This window comes from Oncorhynchus masou, chromosome 23 (assembly GCF_036934945.1).
Source record: "Oncorhynchus masou masou isolate Uvic2021 chromosome 23, UVic_Omas_1.1, whole genome shotgun sequence".
NCBI lineage: Eukaryota > Metazoa > Chordata > Actinopteri > Salmoniformes > Salmonidae > Oncorhynchus > Oncorhynchus masou.
The window spans coordinates 22930269-22948733 of NC_088234.1; the positions used below are offsets into that span (position 1 = coordinate 22930269).

An 18465-nucleotide genomic window follows, 5' to 3' on the forward strand; every position below is an offset into this window, starting at 1 on the left:
TGTTATTTTTAGCACTACATTGGTATTGATTACTGCATTGTTGGGTTTGGGGATTGCGAGAACGGCATTTTGCTGCATGCGACACTGAAACTTGAAACTTGTTGGTTCGATTCCTGCAGTGATCGCTAATCTATTTTTTGTGATACTTCAGACATTCCGCACATTGCATGTACTACGTAGTGCTTTAAGACATCGCTTGAACTCACACCAACATATGTTACACATACAGACATTTAAACCAACATATTTGTTGCACTGGTAAGGAAATGTATCACGGACAGCGATTAGCTAAATTTGGCTATTACCACAGTGTAGGCCTTCGATTGACATACATTTACCAGGGCCTAGTGAATGTTCAATTTCAGACGCACGGGAGCCACAGACTTATGTAGAACAAGCCCATTACCTATTGTTCCAGTCGGGCATGGTTGCCTCGCCACCAATCCCTGTCTCATCTTGGGCCAGGACACGTCCGACATGATCATGGGATTACAGTAGTCAACGCTGACGTTGGGGAGCTTGGAGGACGGGGACGTCCTTGTGTTTCCCCCTGGGATATTGCCGTCCGCTGGCGGAAATAGCGGCGGCAGGGTAGTCGAGGTGGGTCGCGGTCGCTGGGCAATGGGGGTCGTCGCCGAAACCCTGGTGGTCGTAGTGGTGCTGGTTGTTGATGTGGTCGTTGTGGAAACCGTCGTCGGTCGAGTTGTAGTCCGTGTTGTCGTGGTATCCATAAATACAATCACAGATGAAGACGTTTCTGTATTAGGAGGGAAGAAAGAGTAAAATAAAAAGCCCCGTCTTTCCTGTAGAATTAAGTGAGAAGTAACATAGCATTCTAAATGGAATAAGGATAGAGGGATAGCGAAAGAGAGAAAAAAATAGATTTCAGTCACAGTTAATTTATCTCAAGAGGCAAATTTATTTCAGGCCTGGTTGCAAAAATAGGTGTTCCATTTTTCCACCACCCCCCGTCCCGTCAGTTTAAGAGGCGATAGTTCAAACTGGATCAATTGGATCTGGCAGGTGTGGCTTGGATATGTAGGCTAGTTTTCTGCCGAGGAGCTGGCAGACTCCTGCAGCTAGGCAAAGACACACAGGCATCCATTTCCAGCTATGGTTTGTGTGTGTGTGTGTGTGTGTGTGTGTGTGTGTGTGTGTGTGTGTGTGTGTGTGTGTGTGTGTGTGTGTGCGCGCGTGTGTACCAAGTCAATAACAGTATTGGAGCTGTATGAAATTCTGGGTGTGGAGGAAGACAATGGTGACATTGTATAGGACATTGTTTTTCTTCGTCTCCCCACGGATACACATGATTTATTTATCTTTTATTAAACTAGGCAAGTCAGTTAAGATCAAATTCTTATTTACAATGACGGCCTACCCCGGTCAAACCCTAACTTGGACGACTCTGGGCAAATTGTGCGCCTCCCTATGGGACTCCCAATCACGTCCAGTTGTGATACAGCCGGGAATTGAACCAGGGTCTGTAGTGACGCCTCTAGCACTGAGATGCAGTGCATTAGACCGCTGCACCACTCGGGGGGCCTCCTGATTCTCTCTTATCTTGTTTCCCTGAGGTCTTGAGGAAAGCGCTTTCACACACACACACACAGAAATGGGCCCAAAATGTATTTAGCAATGAGCATCTTATGAATGTGTGGTTTAGGCTCAGACGCAAAGAAGCCGGGGCGAAGACAGAGAGGTCAGGGCTCATAACACTCCAGCAAACAGTGGGAGAGTGAGTGGGCAGGCAAATCAATGAGACAACACACGCACACAAAGTGGAGGGGGGGGGACTCTATAATGGAAAAACAGTCCACTCTCTAACGCCGCAGTAGCCATTATCTTTTGTCTTAGTGGAAGCCAGGATAATTGGAGGTGGGACCATAGTGGAACCGAGCTCTCTAGAGAATGGAGGTTAGTTCCCTTAGCCACTGTGACTCAGCAATCCATTCCAAATGCAATCATGAAACAGACGTTTGGTTTTCTAATAGTTACCTGCAGCATAAGTGACAAGTGTGGTGGATGATAATTCCATTTTTTACATAAATGTGGATAATGCAGGATTTAAGTAATTGGTCTTCGTTAGAGTGCTACAAAAACACCATAGACCATGTGTAGATTAGATTTTTTTTTTTTAAGTGAGGCAGTCAGGTTGGTGTATTGAGGAAGAGGAGGATGGTTTGCTGTAAAATTTAGAAAAAAAAGTCACGAAAAAAAAACATCCTTGGTACAGTTTAACACTATGCCCCTGTCTATTATGGGCTAGTACTATAGCAAAACACGTGAGTGCAGCACACTGAAACAACATTTGTTGAGCTGGGGCTATTAGCTTACTGAGACCCCCGGAGGTATACCCTGTGGTAAAACCCATTCAAGGACATTCAGCAGCAAACAAAGATGTCCCACTATATGATTAAATACATGTTCTTTTTTTCTATCTTTTTGTTTTGTGTGAATACTTTAGACGGATCAAGACTCCATTCTCTCCAACAAAAAGAGTATTTTTAAGATCTCTAGGTATCTGTAGACTGCAATGGAGCCTCCATTGCCTTAACAAGCATCCTATTTAATCAGAGGTAAATAACACCGTTTCACGTCGTTCGTAATGCACATTTCATGACGTTGCTTTCGCCTGCACACAAAGCCTTTGTGCACATCAAAGTTAACTAGAGTATATACAGCCATTGTTGATAAAACACAATGTGTACCTATGTACACACACAAAATATGCACGCAAGCGTGAAATTCATACACACATTATACACACACACGCACCCTCATGTACGCACTTACACACAAACACGTCCAAGTGAACACACCACACACACTCTCATCAGCCCTAATGTGTCAAACAACTCTCCTTATACAGGCCAGTCAAAAGTGAATGAATGCAGAAAAAGGCGTTTAACATTTCACCGTGTCAAAGACGTCCCCATCTGCAATGGCGGTAATGCGTAAACATTCATCTGTGCTAGCATGCACAATGACGACTCCTGCAGAAATGACCATGCGGACATCGACATTAAATCACAGAGCACATCTTTCCATTAACTTATTCATGGTACTTTTCATTTATTCATCCATTTTGGGACGAGACTCTCTCTTATCACATAGTAACATTTGTGTTGCGAGGCCGGTTTTAATTTCCCTTGAAACGCATTGTGATGGACCTCTCTTGGGCTGAGGGTTCTGTCCCAAATGGCACCCTATTCCCTACGTGCTGCACTACTTTTGACTAGAGCAAGGTGCGCAGAGTGGCCAATTGGGATAATGATAAAAGACCGGGCCATGATTGGTATCATGCAGGGTGGCTATTTTGAATTCCCTGGGACCTTGTTAAGTTTTGTATTTGTGATACAGTACCATTCCCATTTCTTATGATACAGGCCAATTATTTCCTATTTCAGAGATGTGTTATTCGAAGAGGGAGCAGGCAACCGTGACCTTAAACCAACAATGTTCACCAATGAACACACCCTCAAAAAAGAGCCTTTTCAAGTTGCACAATAACACAAGGAGACTATTGCTACAATGACCATATACATTTGACTTCACCACATATCATACTAACAACACTCCAATAGCAGATATTCAATCTACATCTACTGTATAGTTCCGGCCGTGAGTTTCTATCGAACAGCAAGTAGACCTAATGCTTTTGCTATGTCAAAGAAATGTTCCAAGTTTCCGATCCTACCATCTCGGTGATTGGGTCTTTTTCTTGTAGAAGAGCGTTGAATTAGAAAACCCTTCACGAGAATAGAATGAGCCTGAAACTCTATCAACCATTCCGTAAATGATAAAAAGGAAAGGGTTTACCTCCGCGTTTAGAGTATACCTCCAAAGGTTGTGACCTTTCCCCTTGTTATAGGGAAATACTGACAACAAAGTCACTACAGTAGATTGTGTGAGAGAAGGCAGTTATGGCTAGAATTAAAACCAGGTGAGTGATACAAATAAAATAAGGGCTACTTTTGAAAAAACACACTGTTTGGCTATTCTAAATAACAACATTGTTAGGAATATGTTTTGCTCTAAAAACCCGTTTAACACAGACTACTACTATAAGAGGCAGATGAGTTCTGAAAAACAAAGAAAGCTCGACTATGTCCTCGAGCAAAGTTGTGTATTCTGCACAAAGCGATTCCAGAAAGGACAAAACGGGCCGGTAGACACGCGTGTTTTGGAAAAGTCTCGTCGCACAACCACTACAAGGACATTCTGTTGTGCTCCGTTGGTTCCCTCATTTTATCTGGGAGCAACAAACACGGTTCAGGGTTCAAGTTCAGCGGCTGTGTGAATAGAAACTTTGTGTTCACTTTGTATTCTCAGAGAGAGTCATCCTTAACCTTACACGGCAGTTGTAAATGCCTAAAACATACTGCTTGGTAATCTCATTGTTGTGACTCATGTAGAGGGAAGAAAGACACCAACAATGGCCTTGGAGATATGATTGTTGTGCAGGGCTTGAGTGACCTGTTTATTTTTGCTTTGTCAGTTTAGTGTTCCTATTTCAAGCTTCACGAGGTTTTGTAGAACCTTGGAATTGTGGGATTCCATCACTTGGAGGAGACATTGTTTTTAATGAATTCCTAAAGAGGTTTGTTTAAAAAGGAATGTACACAGGCTACTAAGCACATCCAGCAAACCTCCACAGGTGCAGAGTACACATTATGTCAGAGGAAGGAGAGAAAGGGGAAATAAGCACAATACTAAATACTTCTCTCGTGGTTTAGTGGCTAAATTGCAGCCACGTAAGTGAAAGAAAAACACATGGAAACCTCCCCCCATCAAGACCACAATATTGTGATCACTTCTAACGTTAGAGGTCAATTGTTAAATTCAGCCATACATGCTCTGAAATCCATAACTTCAAACCCGCAAAATGACAAAAAGTAAATACATTTAAACAATAAAAAACAACCCTGCAGACTTCGTCTTAATCTTCAACTCTGAACTGTTAGAAAAGGACCCGTACGTCAGCATTTCACTGCCAGTCGACACCTGTTGTTTACGAAGCATTGTGACGCATAAAATGTGATTTTATTTACGTAACATCGCTTCCTTGCAACACGCCACGACACCTGCTAATGTTTCGCCCTCCGACAGAGCTGTGTGCTCCATTTCAAAGCAGTCCTTCCTGCATAATTAGTCGTCCTCCTTTATTCTCACCAGGCTTTTACGGTAGTTACAATTAGAAGAACCTTCCACTCGGTTTCAGGAATGGGCCCGTTATTTTGAAATGAATTTGCTTTTAATGACATCATTTCCTATTGGTGAGATCAAAAGAAGAGAAGTAGGCTTTGGGGGGGAAGGAGAGAGCGTCTCACAGGATAGGGACTGTCAGTGTAAGGTTAAACTCAATTATACATTGTTAATATTTGAACTGTGTTCACAGCTTTCTGCTTGTCTTGAAACTTAAACCTCCCCTGGGATTCACCTCAATCAAGTGTAGGCGAGATACTCTAAACCAGAATCAACAAATCCTTATTTCTTTTTAAAGGAAGACAATTATGACAAAGTGTGAATTGTGTCATAATATCACTTGCATAAAGACGACAGTGGTGAATAACTGATTGAATTGTTGATGCTTTTATCCTTTCATCGTTGGTTGAATTTATTTTTCATGAACTACATGTTACCTGTTGTTGTACAGGCTCAACATACTAAGGAAGCGAACGTTCGCTCGTCAAAACACATTGCACACAGCTCTGTCAGATGGCGAAACATTTTACAGGTGTCGTGGCGTGTTGCAAGGAAGCGATGTTACGTAAATAAAATCACATTTTGTGCGTCACATGCTTCGTCAACAACAGGTGTCGACTGACAGTGAAATGTTTCATTTGATTTATTTCACCTTTATTTAACCAGGGAGGCCAGTTGAGAACAAGTTCTCATTTACAACTGCGACCTGGCCAAGATAAAGCAAAGCAGTGCGACAAAAACAACAGAGTTACACATAAACAAATGTACAGTCAATAACACAATAGAAAAGAAATAGAAAAATCTATGTACAGTGTGTGCAAATGTAGAAGAGTAGGGAGGTAAGGCAATAAATAGGCCATAGAGACAAAAATAATTACAATTTAGCATTAATACTGGAGTGATAGAAGTGCAAATGATGATGTGCAAGTAGAGATACTTTGGTGCAAAAGAGCAAGAGGGTAAGTAATAATATGGGGATGAGGTAGCTGGGTGGGCTATTTACAGATTGGCTGTGTACAGGTACAGTGATCGGTAAGCTGCTCTGACAGCTGATGCTTAAAGTTAGTGAGGGCTATATAGGTCTCCAGCTTCAGTGATTTTTGCAATTAGTTCCAATCATTGGCAGCAGAGAACTGGAAGGAATGGCAGCCAAAGGAAGTTTTGGCTTTGGGGGTGACCAGTGCAATATAGCTGCTGGAGTGTGTGCTATGGGTGGGTGTTGCTATGGTGACCAGAGAGCTGAGATAAAGCAGAGCTTTACCTAGCAAAGACTTATAGATGACCTGGAGCCAGTGGGTTTGGCGACGGATATGTAGTGAGGGCCAGCCAACGAGAGCATACAGGTCACAGTGGTGGGTGGTATATGGGGCTTTGATGAATGCTGACTTAGGGGTCCTTTTCCAACAGTGCAGAGGTTAAAGATTAAGATAAGAAGTCTGCAGGGTTGTGGTTTTTATTTTTAATCATTTTGGGGTTTTGAAGTTACGGATGGGGGGGGTTCCATGTATTTTTCTTTCATCTCATGTGGCTGCAATTTAACCACTAAACCCTGAGAGAAGTATTTAGTATTGTGCTTATGTCCCCTTTCTCTCCTTCCTCTGACATACTCTTGTAAACCAACTAGCCATGACAACACCCGTTCATACCAATCGAACAGCAGTCAATGACACACAACTCAAAACTATTTTCGCTGTCTCAATCCATCCTTTCTCTATAATGATAACGCATTCAGTGGTAAGCCACACATATCTCCCTATTTGTTCTGGTCACACACCCCCCCCCGGGTAGGTAAATGATGATGAAACTCCTGTCGTTTAATGGGCCTTTTGTGGCAGGCCCACAAATCTGTCAGTGGGGTCCGGTGGTAAATGATGCATGGAAACATCCGGTAATACCCTGATATCATCTGACATCAGGAAGCCATAATGGATGGATGGTGGCCATTGTTTGGAAACTAATTCCTCATCCCGGCTCCCCGAGACGACAGAGGGCAGCTGTGGCGGTCACTGCGACAGGGCCGAAAGCACTGGTATGGGGGAGCATCCTGCCGCTCACTCAGCTTCTTCAATGTGCATACACAAATGGACATGATAGTGTACACACACACACACACACACAAATGGAGCTACATGGACGTTCGCGCACACCTACGCACATGCACGCAAACCTACAGTGCGCGCACACAAACGCACACACAGAAAGAAGCACACATACAGTATAGCACAACCGATGACAACAGGGCCCTGTGAGGCCTGAAATGAGGGACGCTGAGAGCTCACTAGCTCATTCAGGGGAAAAGGGGTAGCAGGACACAGTGTCTCGCTCCCGGTCAAAAAGCCTCGAGTCTGGATTTTGAAGCGGGGCCGATTGGATAATACAAAGCCTCTCAGTGACAACTCCAACACTGCTGTTACCAGGGGGATTCTTCACAGGAAACGACAGTGGCCCAGATCCACTCCACTGGTAAAAGGAAAAGGATTAAAAAAGACAACATTTCGGGCCGTTAATAATATTGACAAGACAAACCTGTGCGTCAATCTAAGTAACACAATAAAAAAATCCCCATCAAAATCCTTCCGCATCGGCGGTGGAACGTGTCTCAGACCATGAGAAGTCGTCCCCCCCCCCCCCCGTAAAAAAAAATTGGTCTTCTCACGAAAACGTCTATCGAAACAAAGGCACAGCGGAGTCAAACCAGTGTCTGCTTCTCTTCTACGCACAATGTAATTTCTGCACGTGTCAGGGGAGACGGATGGGGTGGTGGTCCTGACATGAAGGATCACCTGGCGTTCCCTGGAACCGCACAGATGAGCTGTGTATGATTTCTGGATCAAGGTACAGCCCGTTGTAGAGGATGAATAATGAACCCTCCAGTTGAGGCAGCAAAACGTGCACCACGTGACGCATAAATGGGACCGCATGGATTTTTGGGGCCCGGGAAGAGTAGCCGCTGTGTTCACAGCAGCTAACGGGGATACTAATAAAATACTAAATAGTCAAATGGAACGTTTATGTTTCAAAAGGATGACATAACAACTCGCCTGCTGGCCGCGGCAAGAACTCAGCTGGTTCGCCATTCAAATAGATAACGCCATGTTTACTACCCGTGAGGAACTTGGCTACATCTGAAAGCTGTGCAGGACGTAGCGTGGATAGGGGAACACCAAGGGACCACATCATCTATAGTAGGTTGTACACTGTATTGGAGTACAGCATGAGCAATACAGCATTTTAAAGCCAAGCAAAGAACTAGAAAGCAAGCGACACTGCCATGCGGCAAATCTCAAGCTACATACCTAACACGTTTCCATTGTGTTTCCACTCCCTTGCTTTGGGACAAATACACTGCCATGCGGCAAATCTCAAGCTACATACCTAACACGTTTCCATTGTGTTTCCACTCCCTTGGTTTGGGACAAATACACTGCCATGCGGAAAATCTCAAGCTACATACCTAACATGTTTCCATTGTGTTTCCACTCCCTTGGTTTGGGAGCCTGTGTCCATGAGACTAATACACTGCTATTGTAATCCTCAACCCTGGACACAGTTTTGCTGGTGACTCACCCTGGACATGGTTAGCCTACCTCATTGGGAGTACGCCAAGTGTTTAATAAGCATTTGGGCCATGTTGCCAAGCTGACAAGATCATAAAACAGCATGAAAGATAACAAGAATTCAAGAAGCTTTTTCTGAAACAGCAGCTGAGGATCTAGATAGTAAGGCAACAATGCATTCATGAATGCATTCCAAGACTTCAGGTGTAGAGCAAATAATAGCACACTTAAGCAGGTAGTAAACACACACACACAGAGAGGAGGTCAAAGGGCAAAAAGTTGTGTCCTAAGTAACCAGCTGGTTAACAAGGCCAAACAACAGTTGCTCTGTCAGTCTGCATCTACCTGTTAGCCATTCTTATTCAATTAAGCAAATCTCTGTTACTACTGACAGGGCAAAGACTGTCAGGCCTTTTGCCCAAAACATGCCAGCCTCAGTATGAAGGTTGATGCCAATGTCTCAGGCACCCTCTGGCACACGCTGGAACCCTGCCCTGGCCAGATGGCAACATGTGGCACGATTACAGCAGGCCCGTCAGACAGTGGAGGGTATCGGTGATGCCAACCGTGTGGCCTGTGCCACAGTACCCGTCGTCCGCAGATGGCTTGAGATGACAGAGAAATGTCAGAGGTTTCGCGACCCATGTGGGATATCCGGAGATCAACGGTGCTTGCAGTGAACCAACAAAGGAGATCACATGGAGAGGGATCATTGACTCTAGGGATACATATTAATTTAGAGACATAACACTGGACAACCGTCTACTAAGAGCGTTTGCTAAATGACCTGAATGTAATTAACAAGGCATGGACAGTTCTGAAGGGAAACCTGAGTGTGGTGATGTCAGCGGGTATTGCACCAGTTGGATTCACGCTAAATACACGTGGTCTAAATAAGTTGACCAGTTCTACACATGCTTCCTCAATGCCCGGATGTCACACGCTCGCATGTGCTGGTGTCTCTTGCTGCCATGTTGCTGTAAATAGCTGTTCCTTCCTATTCTGATATCCCATCACCACACCAGCCCCCACCTGGGTTCTGTGTTTCTTCCTTCAGAGGATAACGATATAGAGCATTGTGCTCACTGCCTGTGGTTATATTATCATAATCCCATGATGCTTCGCTCTGGCAGTGAGCTATCCTGGAGGAGTAGAGACACACTTTGTTATCTTTTCAATAAATGGTTAAATGTACACGTGGTGTTCTCTTTCTAAAAATGTCCTAATTAAACAAGTCCTCCTTTCAAAAAACACCTTGATAAATATGGACGATTCTCCAGCGGAAAATATTTTTGCTATCTCAGATTGTTCTGGAAATGTTCACATAGAAACTTCACTGGGAGGAAGGACATTTGAAATGCTTTTTTACTTTCGTATCACAAACCATTTCTGAGAAAATCATGATGAAAGGCCCTTTTTAGACCTATACATGCCTCTCGTAAGACAGCTATGAGCTCTCTCTCGTACATGCACACAGCACGGACTCCTCCCCCTGCCACCCACATACACCAGGCAGGCAGCAGGCACCAGTGGAAGGTGTCTGAGGCAGGACAAATTCTCTCAAGTGACTGCCTGCACTAAGTAGCCTTGGGGACGTTCTTCCTCCTCCACTCACTGTGGCAGAAAGGTCAGCCCGAACGTCCAGCTGAACCCACACTGACTCCATCTTGGTTTCTATTCCCCTTTCGTGATCATTAGACATTTCAAATGTGTATGTTAACATTTAGTTCCATGTCTGCTATTTCAAACCTATACATAATGGTCAACATATCCATGGAAATTTGCACAAACATTTTAGCAGCAGTATGGCGCCGATAGAGATGGCCGCTTCACGTTCTTAGGAAACTGTGCAGTATTTAGTTTGTTTATGTATTATTTCTTACATTGTTACCCCAGGAAATCTTACATCTTATTACATTCAGCCTGGAAGAACTACTGAATATAAGAGCAACGTCAACTTACTAACATTACGACCAGGAATACGACTTTCTCGAAGCAGATCCTCCCTTTGGACCAAATCAAATTGATTTGTCACATACACATGGTTAGCAGATGTTAATGCGAGTGTAGCGAAATGCTTGTGCTTCGAGTTACGACAATGCAGTAATAACCAACGAGTAATCTAATCTAACAATTCCAAAACTACTACCTTATACACACACACAAGTGTAAAGGGATAAAGAATATGTACATAAAGATATATGAATGAGTGATGGTACAGAACGGCATAGGCAAGATGCAGTAGATAGTGGGGAGAACAAGTATTTGATACACTGCCGATTTTGCGGGTTTTCCTACTTACAAAGCATGTAGAGGTCTGTAATGTTTATCATAGGTACACTTCATGGAATCTAAAACAAAAATCCATAAAATCACAATTAATTTGCACTTTATTGCATGACATAAGTATTTGATACATCAGAAAAGCAGAACTTAATATTTGGTACAGAAACCTTTGTTTGCAATTACAGAGATCATACGTTTCCTGTAGTTCTTGACCAGGTTTGCACACACTGCAGCAGGGATTTTGGCCCACTCCTCCATACAGACCTTCTCCAGATTCCTCAGGTTTCGGGGCTGTCGCTGGGCAATACAGACTTTCAGCTCCCTCCAAAGATTTTCTATTGGGTTCAGGTCTGGAGACTGGCTAGGCCACTCCAGGACCTTTAGATGCTTCTTACGGAGCCACTCCTTAGTTGCACTGGCTGTGTGTTTCGGGTCATTGTCATGTTGGAAGACCCAGCCACGACCCATCTTCAATGCTCATACAGAGGGAAGGAGATTGTTGGCCAAGATCTTGCGATACATGGCCCCATCCATCGTCCCCTCAATACGGTGCAGTTGTCCTGTCCCCTTTGCAGAAAAGCATCCCCAAAGAATGATGTTTCCACTTCCATGCTTCACGTTTGGGATGGTGTTCTTGGGTTGTACTCCTCCTTCCTCCAAACACGGCGAGTGGAGTTTAGACCAAAAAGCTCTATTTTTGTCTCATCAGACCACATGACCTTATCCCATTCCTCCTCTGGATCATCCAGATGGTCATTGGCAAACGTCAGACGGGCCTGGACATGCGCTGGCTTGAGCAGGGGGACCTTGCGTGCGCTGCAGGATTTTAATCCATGACGGCGTAGTGTGTTACTAATGGTTTTCTTTGAGACTGTGGTCCCAGCTCTCTTCAGGTCATTGACCAGGTCCTGCCGTGTAGTTCTGGGCTGATCCCTAAACTTCCTCGTGATCATTGATGCCCCACGAGGTGAGATCTTGCATGGAGCCACAGACCGAGGGTGATTGACCGTCATCTTGAACTTCTTCCATTTTCTAATAATTCTAATAATTGCGCCAACAGTTGTTGCATTCTCACCAAGCTGCTTGCCTATTGTCCTGTAGCCCATCCCAACCTTGTGCAGGTCTACAATTGTAACCCTGATGTCCTTACACAGCTCTCTGTTCTTGGCCATTGTGGAGAGTTTGGAGTTTGATTGAGTGTGTGGACAGGTGTCTTTTATACAGGTAACGAGTTCAAACCGGTGCAGTTAATACAGGTAATGAGTGGAGAACAGGAGGGCTTCTTAAAGAAAAACTAACAGGTCTGTGAGAGTCGGAATTCTTACTGGTTGGTAGGTGATCAAATACTTATGTCATGCAATAAAATGCAAATTAATTACTTAAAAATCATACGTGATTTTATGGATTTTTGTTTTAGATTCCGTCTCTCACAGTTGAAGTGTACCTATGAAAATTACAGACCTCTACATGCTTTGTAAGTAGGAAAACCTGCAAAATCGGCACCGTATCAAATACTTGTTCTCCTCACTGTACATATGAGATGAGTAATGTAGGGTATGTAAACAAAGTGGTATAGTTTAAAGTGGCTAGTGATACATGTATTACATAAAGATGTAGTAGATGATATAGAGTACAGTATATACATATACATATGAGATGAGTAATGTAGGGTATGTAAACATTATATTAAGTAGCATTGTTTAAAGTAGCTGGTGATATATTTTACATCAATTCCCATCAATTCCCAGTGTTAAAGTGGCTGGAGTTGAGTCAGTATGTTGGCAGCTGCCACTCATTGTTAGTGGTGGCTGTTTAACAGTCTGATGGCCTTAGGATAGAAGCTGTTTTCAGTCTCTCGGTCCCTGCTTTGATGCACCTGTACTGACCTTGCCTTCTGGATAATAGCGGGGTGAACAGGCAGTGGCTCGGGTGGTTGTTGTCCTTGATGATCTTTATGGCCTTCCTGTGACATCGGGTGGTGTAGGTGTCCTGGAGGGCAGGTAGTTTGCCCCCAGTGATGCTTTGTGCAGGCCTCACTACCCTCTGGAGAGCCTTACGAGTGAGCACCACCACCCAGGACAATGGATCTAATCCCAGCAGCTGACGTAAAACAACGGTGACGCAGAAGAGGCAGACGGAGTGGTCTTCTGGTCAGGCTTCATATACGTGCACATCGCTCACCACCCCTGAGTATACTACTCGCCAATATCCAGTCTCTTGACAACAAGGTAGACGAAATTTGAGCAGGGGTTGCCTTCCAGAGAGGCATCCGAGACTAACATTCTCTGTTTCACAGAAAAATGTCTCTCTCGGGATATGGTGTTGGAATCAGTCCAGCAACCGGGCTTCTCCATGCATCGCGCCGACAGAAATAAACACCTCTCTGGGAAGAGGAAGGGCGGGGGGGGGGGGGTATGCTTTATGATTAACAACTCATGGTGCGATCATAACACACAGGAACTCACGTCCTTCTGCTCACCCGACCTAGAGTTCCTTACAATCAAATGCCGGCCATTATACCTACCAAGAGAATTCTCGTCAATTACAGTCACAGCTGTGTACATCCCCCCCCCCCTCAAGTGAACACCAAGACGGCCCTCAAGGAACTTCCCTCGACTCCACGTAAACTGGAAAGTATATACCCGGAGGCTGCATTTATTGAAGCTGGTGATTTTAACAAAGCAAATTTGAGATCAATGTTACCTACATTTTATCAGCATATTGATTGCACGACAGGTAGGGCTAATACTCCTGACCACTGCTACTTTAACCTCAGCGATGCATACAAAGTCCTCCCTCGCCGTCCCTTCGGCAAATCCGACCACGACGCCATCTTACTTGTCCCGGCTTATAGGCAGAAACTCAAACAGGATGTACCAGTGATGAGAACCATTCAACGCTGGACTGACCAATTGGAAGGCACGCTCCAAGATTGTTTTGATCACACAGTCAGCCTCAGAGAATGACATTGATCTATACGCTGACCCGGTGAGTGAGTTTATAAATAAGTGCATTGGAGATGTCGTTAACCACTGTGACTATTAAAACCTACCCTAACCAGAAACCATGGATGGATGGTGGCATTCGCAAAAAACTGAAAGCACGATCCACCGCATTTAACCATGGAAAGAGGTCTGGCGATATGGCTGAATTTAAAGAGTGTAATTCCCACCGCAAGGCAATCAAACAAGTGAAATTCCGGTACAGGGACAGGGTGGAATCGAAGTTCAACGTCTCAGACACGAGACTCATGTAGCAGGGTCTACAGGAAATCATGGACTACAAAAACAGCCATGTCACGGATACCGACGGCACGCTTACAGACAAACTAAACATCTTATTTTCAAAGTCTGCACCCCCCCCCTCTCCTTCTCAGTGGCTGACGTGATTAAGACCCTCGCTTTGCTGCTGGCCTAGACGGCATCCCTAGCCGCGTCCTCAGAGCATGCGCAGACCAGCTGGCTGGTGTGTTGACGGATATATTTAATCACGGATATATTTAATCACTCCCTATCTCAGTCTGTTGTCCCCAGATGCTTAAAAATGGCTACCATTGTTCCTGTACCCAAGAAGGCAAAGATAACTGAACTAAATGACTACCGCCTCGTAGCACTCACTTCTGTCATCATGAAGTGCTTTGAGAGGCTAGTCAAGGATAATTTCACCACCACCTTACTGGCCACCCTAGATCCACTTTAGTTTGCATACCGCCCCAACAGGTCCACAGATAATGCAATCGCCATCGCACTGCACACTGCCCTATCCCATCTGGGCAAAACGAATACCTATGTAAGAATTCTGTTCATTGACGACAGCTCAGCATTCAACACCATGAGTACCCTCCAAGCTCATCATCAAGCTGGAGGCCCTCGGTCTCAACCCCTCCCTGTGCAACTGGGCCCTGGACTTTCTGACGGGCCACCCCCAGGTGGTGAAGGTAGGAAATAACATCTCAAATTCACTGACCCTGAGCCCCAACAAGGGTGCGTGCTCAGCCCTCTCCTGTTCACCCATGACTGCATGGCCATGCACGCCTACAACTCAATCTTCAAGTTTCCAGATGACAACAGTAGTGGGCTTGATCACCAACAATGACGAGACAGCCTACAGGGAGGAGGTGAGGGCACTCACCTCAATGTGGTGTCAGGAAAACAACCTCTCACTCAGCGTCAACAAAACAAAGGAGATGATTGTGGACATTAGGAAACAGCAGAGGGAGCACTCCCTTACCAACATTGAAGGGTCAGCAGTGGAGAAGGTGGAAAGTTTTAAATTCCTGGGCGTACACATCACAGACAAACTGAAATGGTCCACCCACACAGACAGCGTGGCGAAGAAGGTGCAACAGCGTCTCTTCAACCTCAGGAGTCTGAAGAAATTTGGCTTGACACCCAAAACCCTGAAACTTTTACAGATGCACAATTGAGAGCATCCTGTCGGGCTGTATCACAGCCTGGTACGGCAACTGCTCTGCCTACAACCGCAAGGCTCTCGAGAGGGTGTTGCAGTCTGCACAACGCATCACCAGGGGGAAACTACCTGCCCTCCAGAAAACCTACACCACCCGATGTCACAGAAAGGCCATAAAGATCATCAAGGATAACAACCACCCGAGCCACTGCTTGTTCACCCCGCTATTATCCAGAAGGCGAGGTCAGTACAGGTGCATCAAAGCAGGGACCGAGAGACTGAAAAACAGCTTCTATCTCAAGGCCATCAGACTGCTAAACAGCCATCACTAACAAAGAGAGGCTGCTGTCTACATTGAGACCAAATCACTGGACACTAATAAATTGATCACTAGTCACATTATACAATGCCACTTTAAATAATGTTTTCAAATCTTACATTATATCACATATATACTTTATTTTATATCATCTACTTCACCTTGCCTATACCGCTCGGCCATCGCTCATCCATATATTTATATGTACATATTCTCATTCTCCACTTTAGATTTGAGTGTATTAGGTAGTTGTTGGGGAATTGTTAGATTACTTGTTAGATCTGTGTTTATTAGGTAGTTGTTGGCAATTGTTCGATTATTTGTTAGATCTGTGTGTATTAGGTAGTTGTTGGGGAACTGTTAGATTACTTGTTAGATCTGTGTGTATAAGGTAGTTGTTGGGGAACTGTTAGATTACTTTTTAGATCTGTGTGTATAAGGTAGTTGTTGGCAATTTTTAGATTATTTGTTAGATATTACTGCACTGTTGGAACTAGAAGCACAAGCATTACGCTAACGCTCACATTGACATCATGTGTATGTGACCAATACAATTTGACTTGAAGTGTTCCCATGTTACAGTATATTGATCGTTCTGGGGCTGCTTTTCTCCAGCTCTTTTGTCTCAGATTTGTATCCAGCATTGGTGAAGTGGGCAAACAAATATCCTGTCAGAATAAAAAAAGACCTTCCTCTTTCTTCCACTTTTTGCCCCTCCTATTTTCCCCCTGCCACTTTGTAAAGAAGACCGCTTCAATTAATTGTATTTGCGCTCGTACACTATTGAATTTGATTGAAAGAATATGCCAGGAGAGGGCAAGGAGACGTGGGCTTTTAATGTTGTCTGCTTGGAAAACCTGTATTTCGCTTTTTCAATCAAATTCAGTAAATACAATTATCGATAAGTGTTGTCATAGAAACATGCTTTGAATGGAGGTGTCCTTCATCCTCGATTTGTTCTCTGGAGAGATTGAAGTACCTGCTCCAGAAGAGTAATTATGCTCTTGTAAAGAATTGTTGACAATTGTCCCACTGCCTTGCCTACAGACATACAAATGGATGTCCCCTAAGCATCCAAGTATGAACCAAGGGACTTGATGAGTTAAGTCTGGCTGCAACATTTCTGCAATATATTTGGACTATTTCCACAACATTAGATGGAATAAACATCATTCATAAAACAGTGGTGGATTTAGGTATAGGCTGCATGGGCAACTACCCAGGGCGGCATGGGCAACTACCCAGGGCGGCATGGGCAACTACCCAGGGCGGCATGGGCAACTACCCAGGGCGGCATGGGCAACTACCCAGGGCGGCATGGATCGCCCGCACCCAAGAAACTTGGAATGGTGACATTTGTGCAATTGTTTTTTCTATCGCTCATTTGCACGTCACATCAATGATATCATGTCACCGTGTGGGACTGTGGGTCAATTAACATTGTCGGAGTGGGAGCCCTGATTCTAGTATGTGAGCTTGGCAGGCTACTGCCTGGGTAGGTTTCCCACTCAGAAGTACAAGATGGAGAGGGGTGCGGGGGTAGGTTGACCTCAGTTCTCCCCACTGGATGCCCAAGGTAGGGGGAGCGGGGGAATCAATCAAATAGTGCACCTCTAACTTTGTACAGTACTAATGCGATTTTAAAATCAGTCACAGTATGAAATGCTACAATTCATTCATAATACTGTGAAAATACAGTTTGACAGACATATTGTTGCAATTGTTAAGAATAATATAAAACCAGTCTGCACACCACCAAGGTGAATTGGTTTAGTCTTGACTCTTGGTCGACAGTGTTGGGGGATGGGTAATGTAGTCCTGACTCTTGGTCGACAGTGTTGGGGGATGGGTAATGTAGTCCTGACTCTTGGACGACAGTGTTGGGGGATGGGAAATGTAGTCCTGACTCTTGGTCGACAGTGTTGGGGGATGGGTATTGTAGTCCTGACTCTTGGTCGACAGTGTTGGGGGATGGGTATTGTAGTCCTGACTCTTGGTCGACAGTGTTGGGGGATGGGTATTGTAGTCCTGACTCTTGGTCGACATTGTTGGGGGATGGGTAATGTAGTCCTGACTCTTGGTCGACAGTGTTGGGGGATGGGTAATGTAGTCTTGCCTCTTGGTCGACAGTGATGGGGGATGGGTAATGTAGTCTTGCCTCTTGGTCGACAGTGTTGGGGGATGGGTAATATAGTCTTGCCTCTTGGTCGACAGTGTTGGGGGATGGGTAATGTAGTCTTGACTCTTGGTCGACAGTGTTGGGGGATGGGTAATGTAGTCTTGACTCTTGGACGACAGTGTTGGGGGATGGGTAATGTAGTCCTGACTCTTGGACGACAGTGTTGGGGGATGGGTAATGTAGTCCTGACTCTTGGTCGACAGTGTTGGGGGATGGGTAATGTAGTCCTGACTCTTGGACGACAGTGTTGGGGGATGGGTAATGTAGTCCTGACTCTTGGACGACAGTGTTGGGGGATGGGTAATGTAGTCCTGACTCTTGGTCGACAGTGTTGGGGGATGGGTAATGTAGTCCTGACTCTTGGACGACAGTGTTGGGGGATGGGAAATGTAGTCCTGACTCTTGGTCGACAGTGTTGGGGGATGGGTATTGTAGTCCTGACTCTTGGTCGACAGTGTTGGGGGATGAGTATTGTAGTCCTGACTTTTGGTCGACAGTGTTGGGGGATG

The 18465-nt window shown here is 44.8% G+C and overlaps 1 protein-coding gene across 1 annotated transcript in view; it reads right to left on the reverse strand.

The window, feature by feature from the left end:
• Positions 1 to 18465, reverse strand: part of LOC135510600 (adhesion G protein-coupled receptor L3-like) — a 355347-nt gene that overhangs the window by 105968 nt on the left and 230914 nt on the right. The window contains 1 exon segment of the mRNA XM_064931641.1: positions 407 to 757. Coding sequence (XP_064787713.1) covers positions 407 to 757 — 351 coding nt within the window.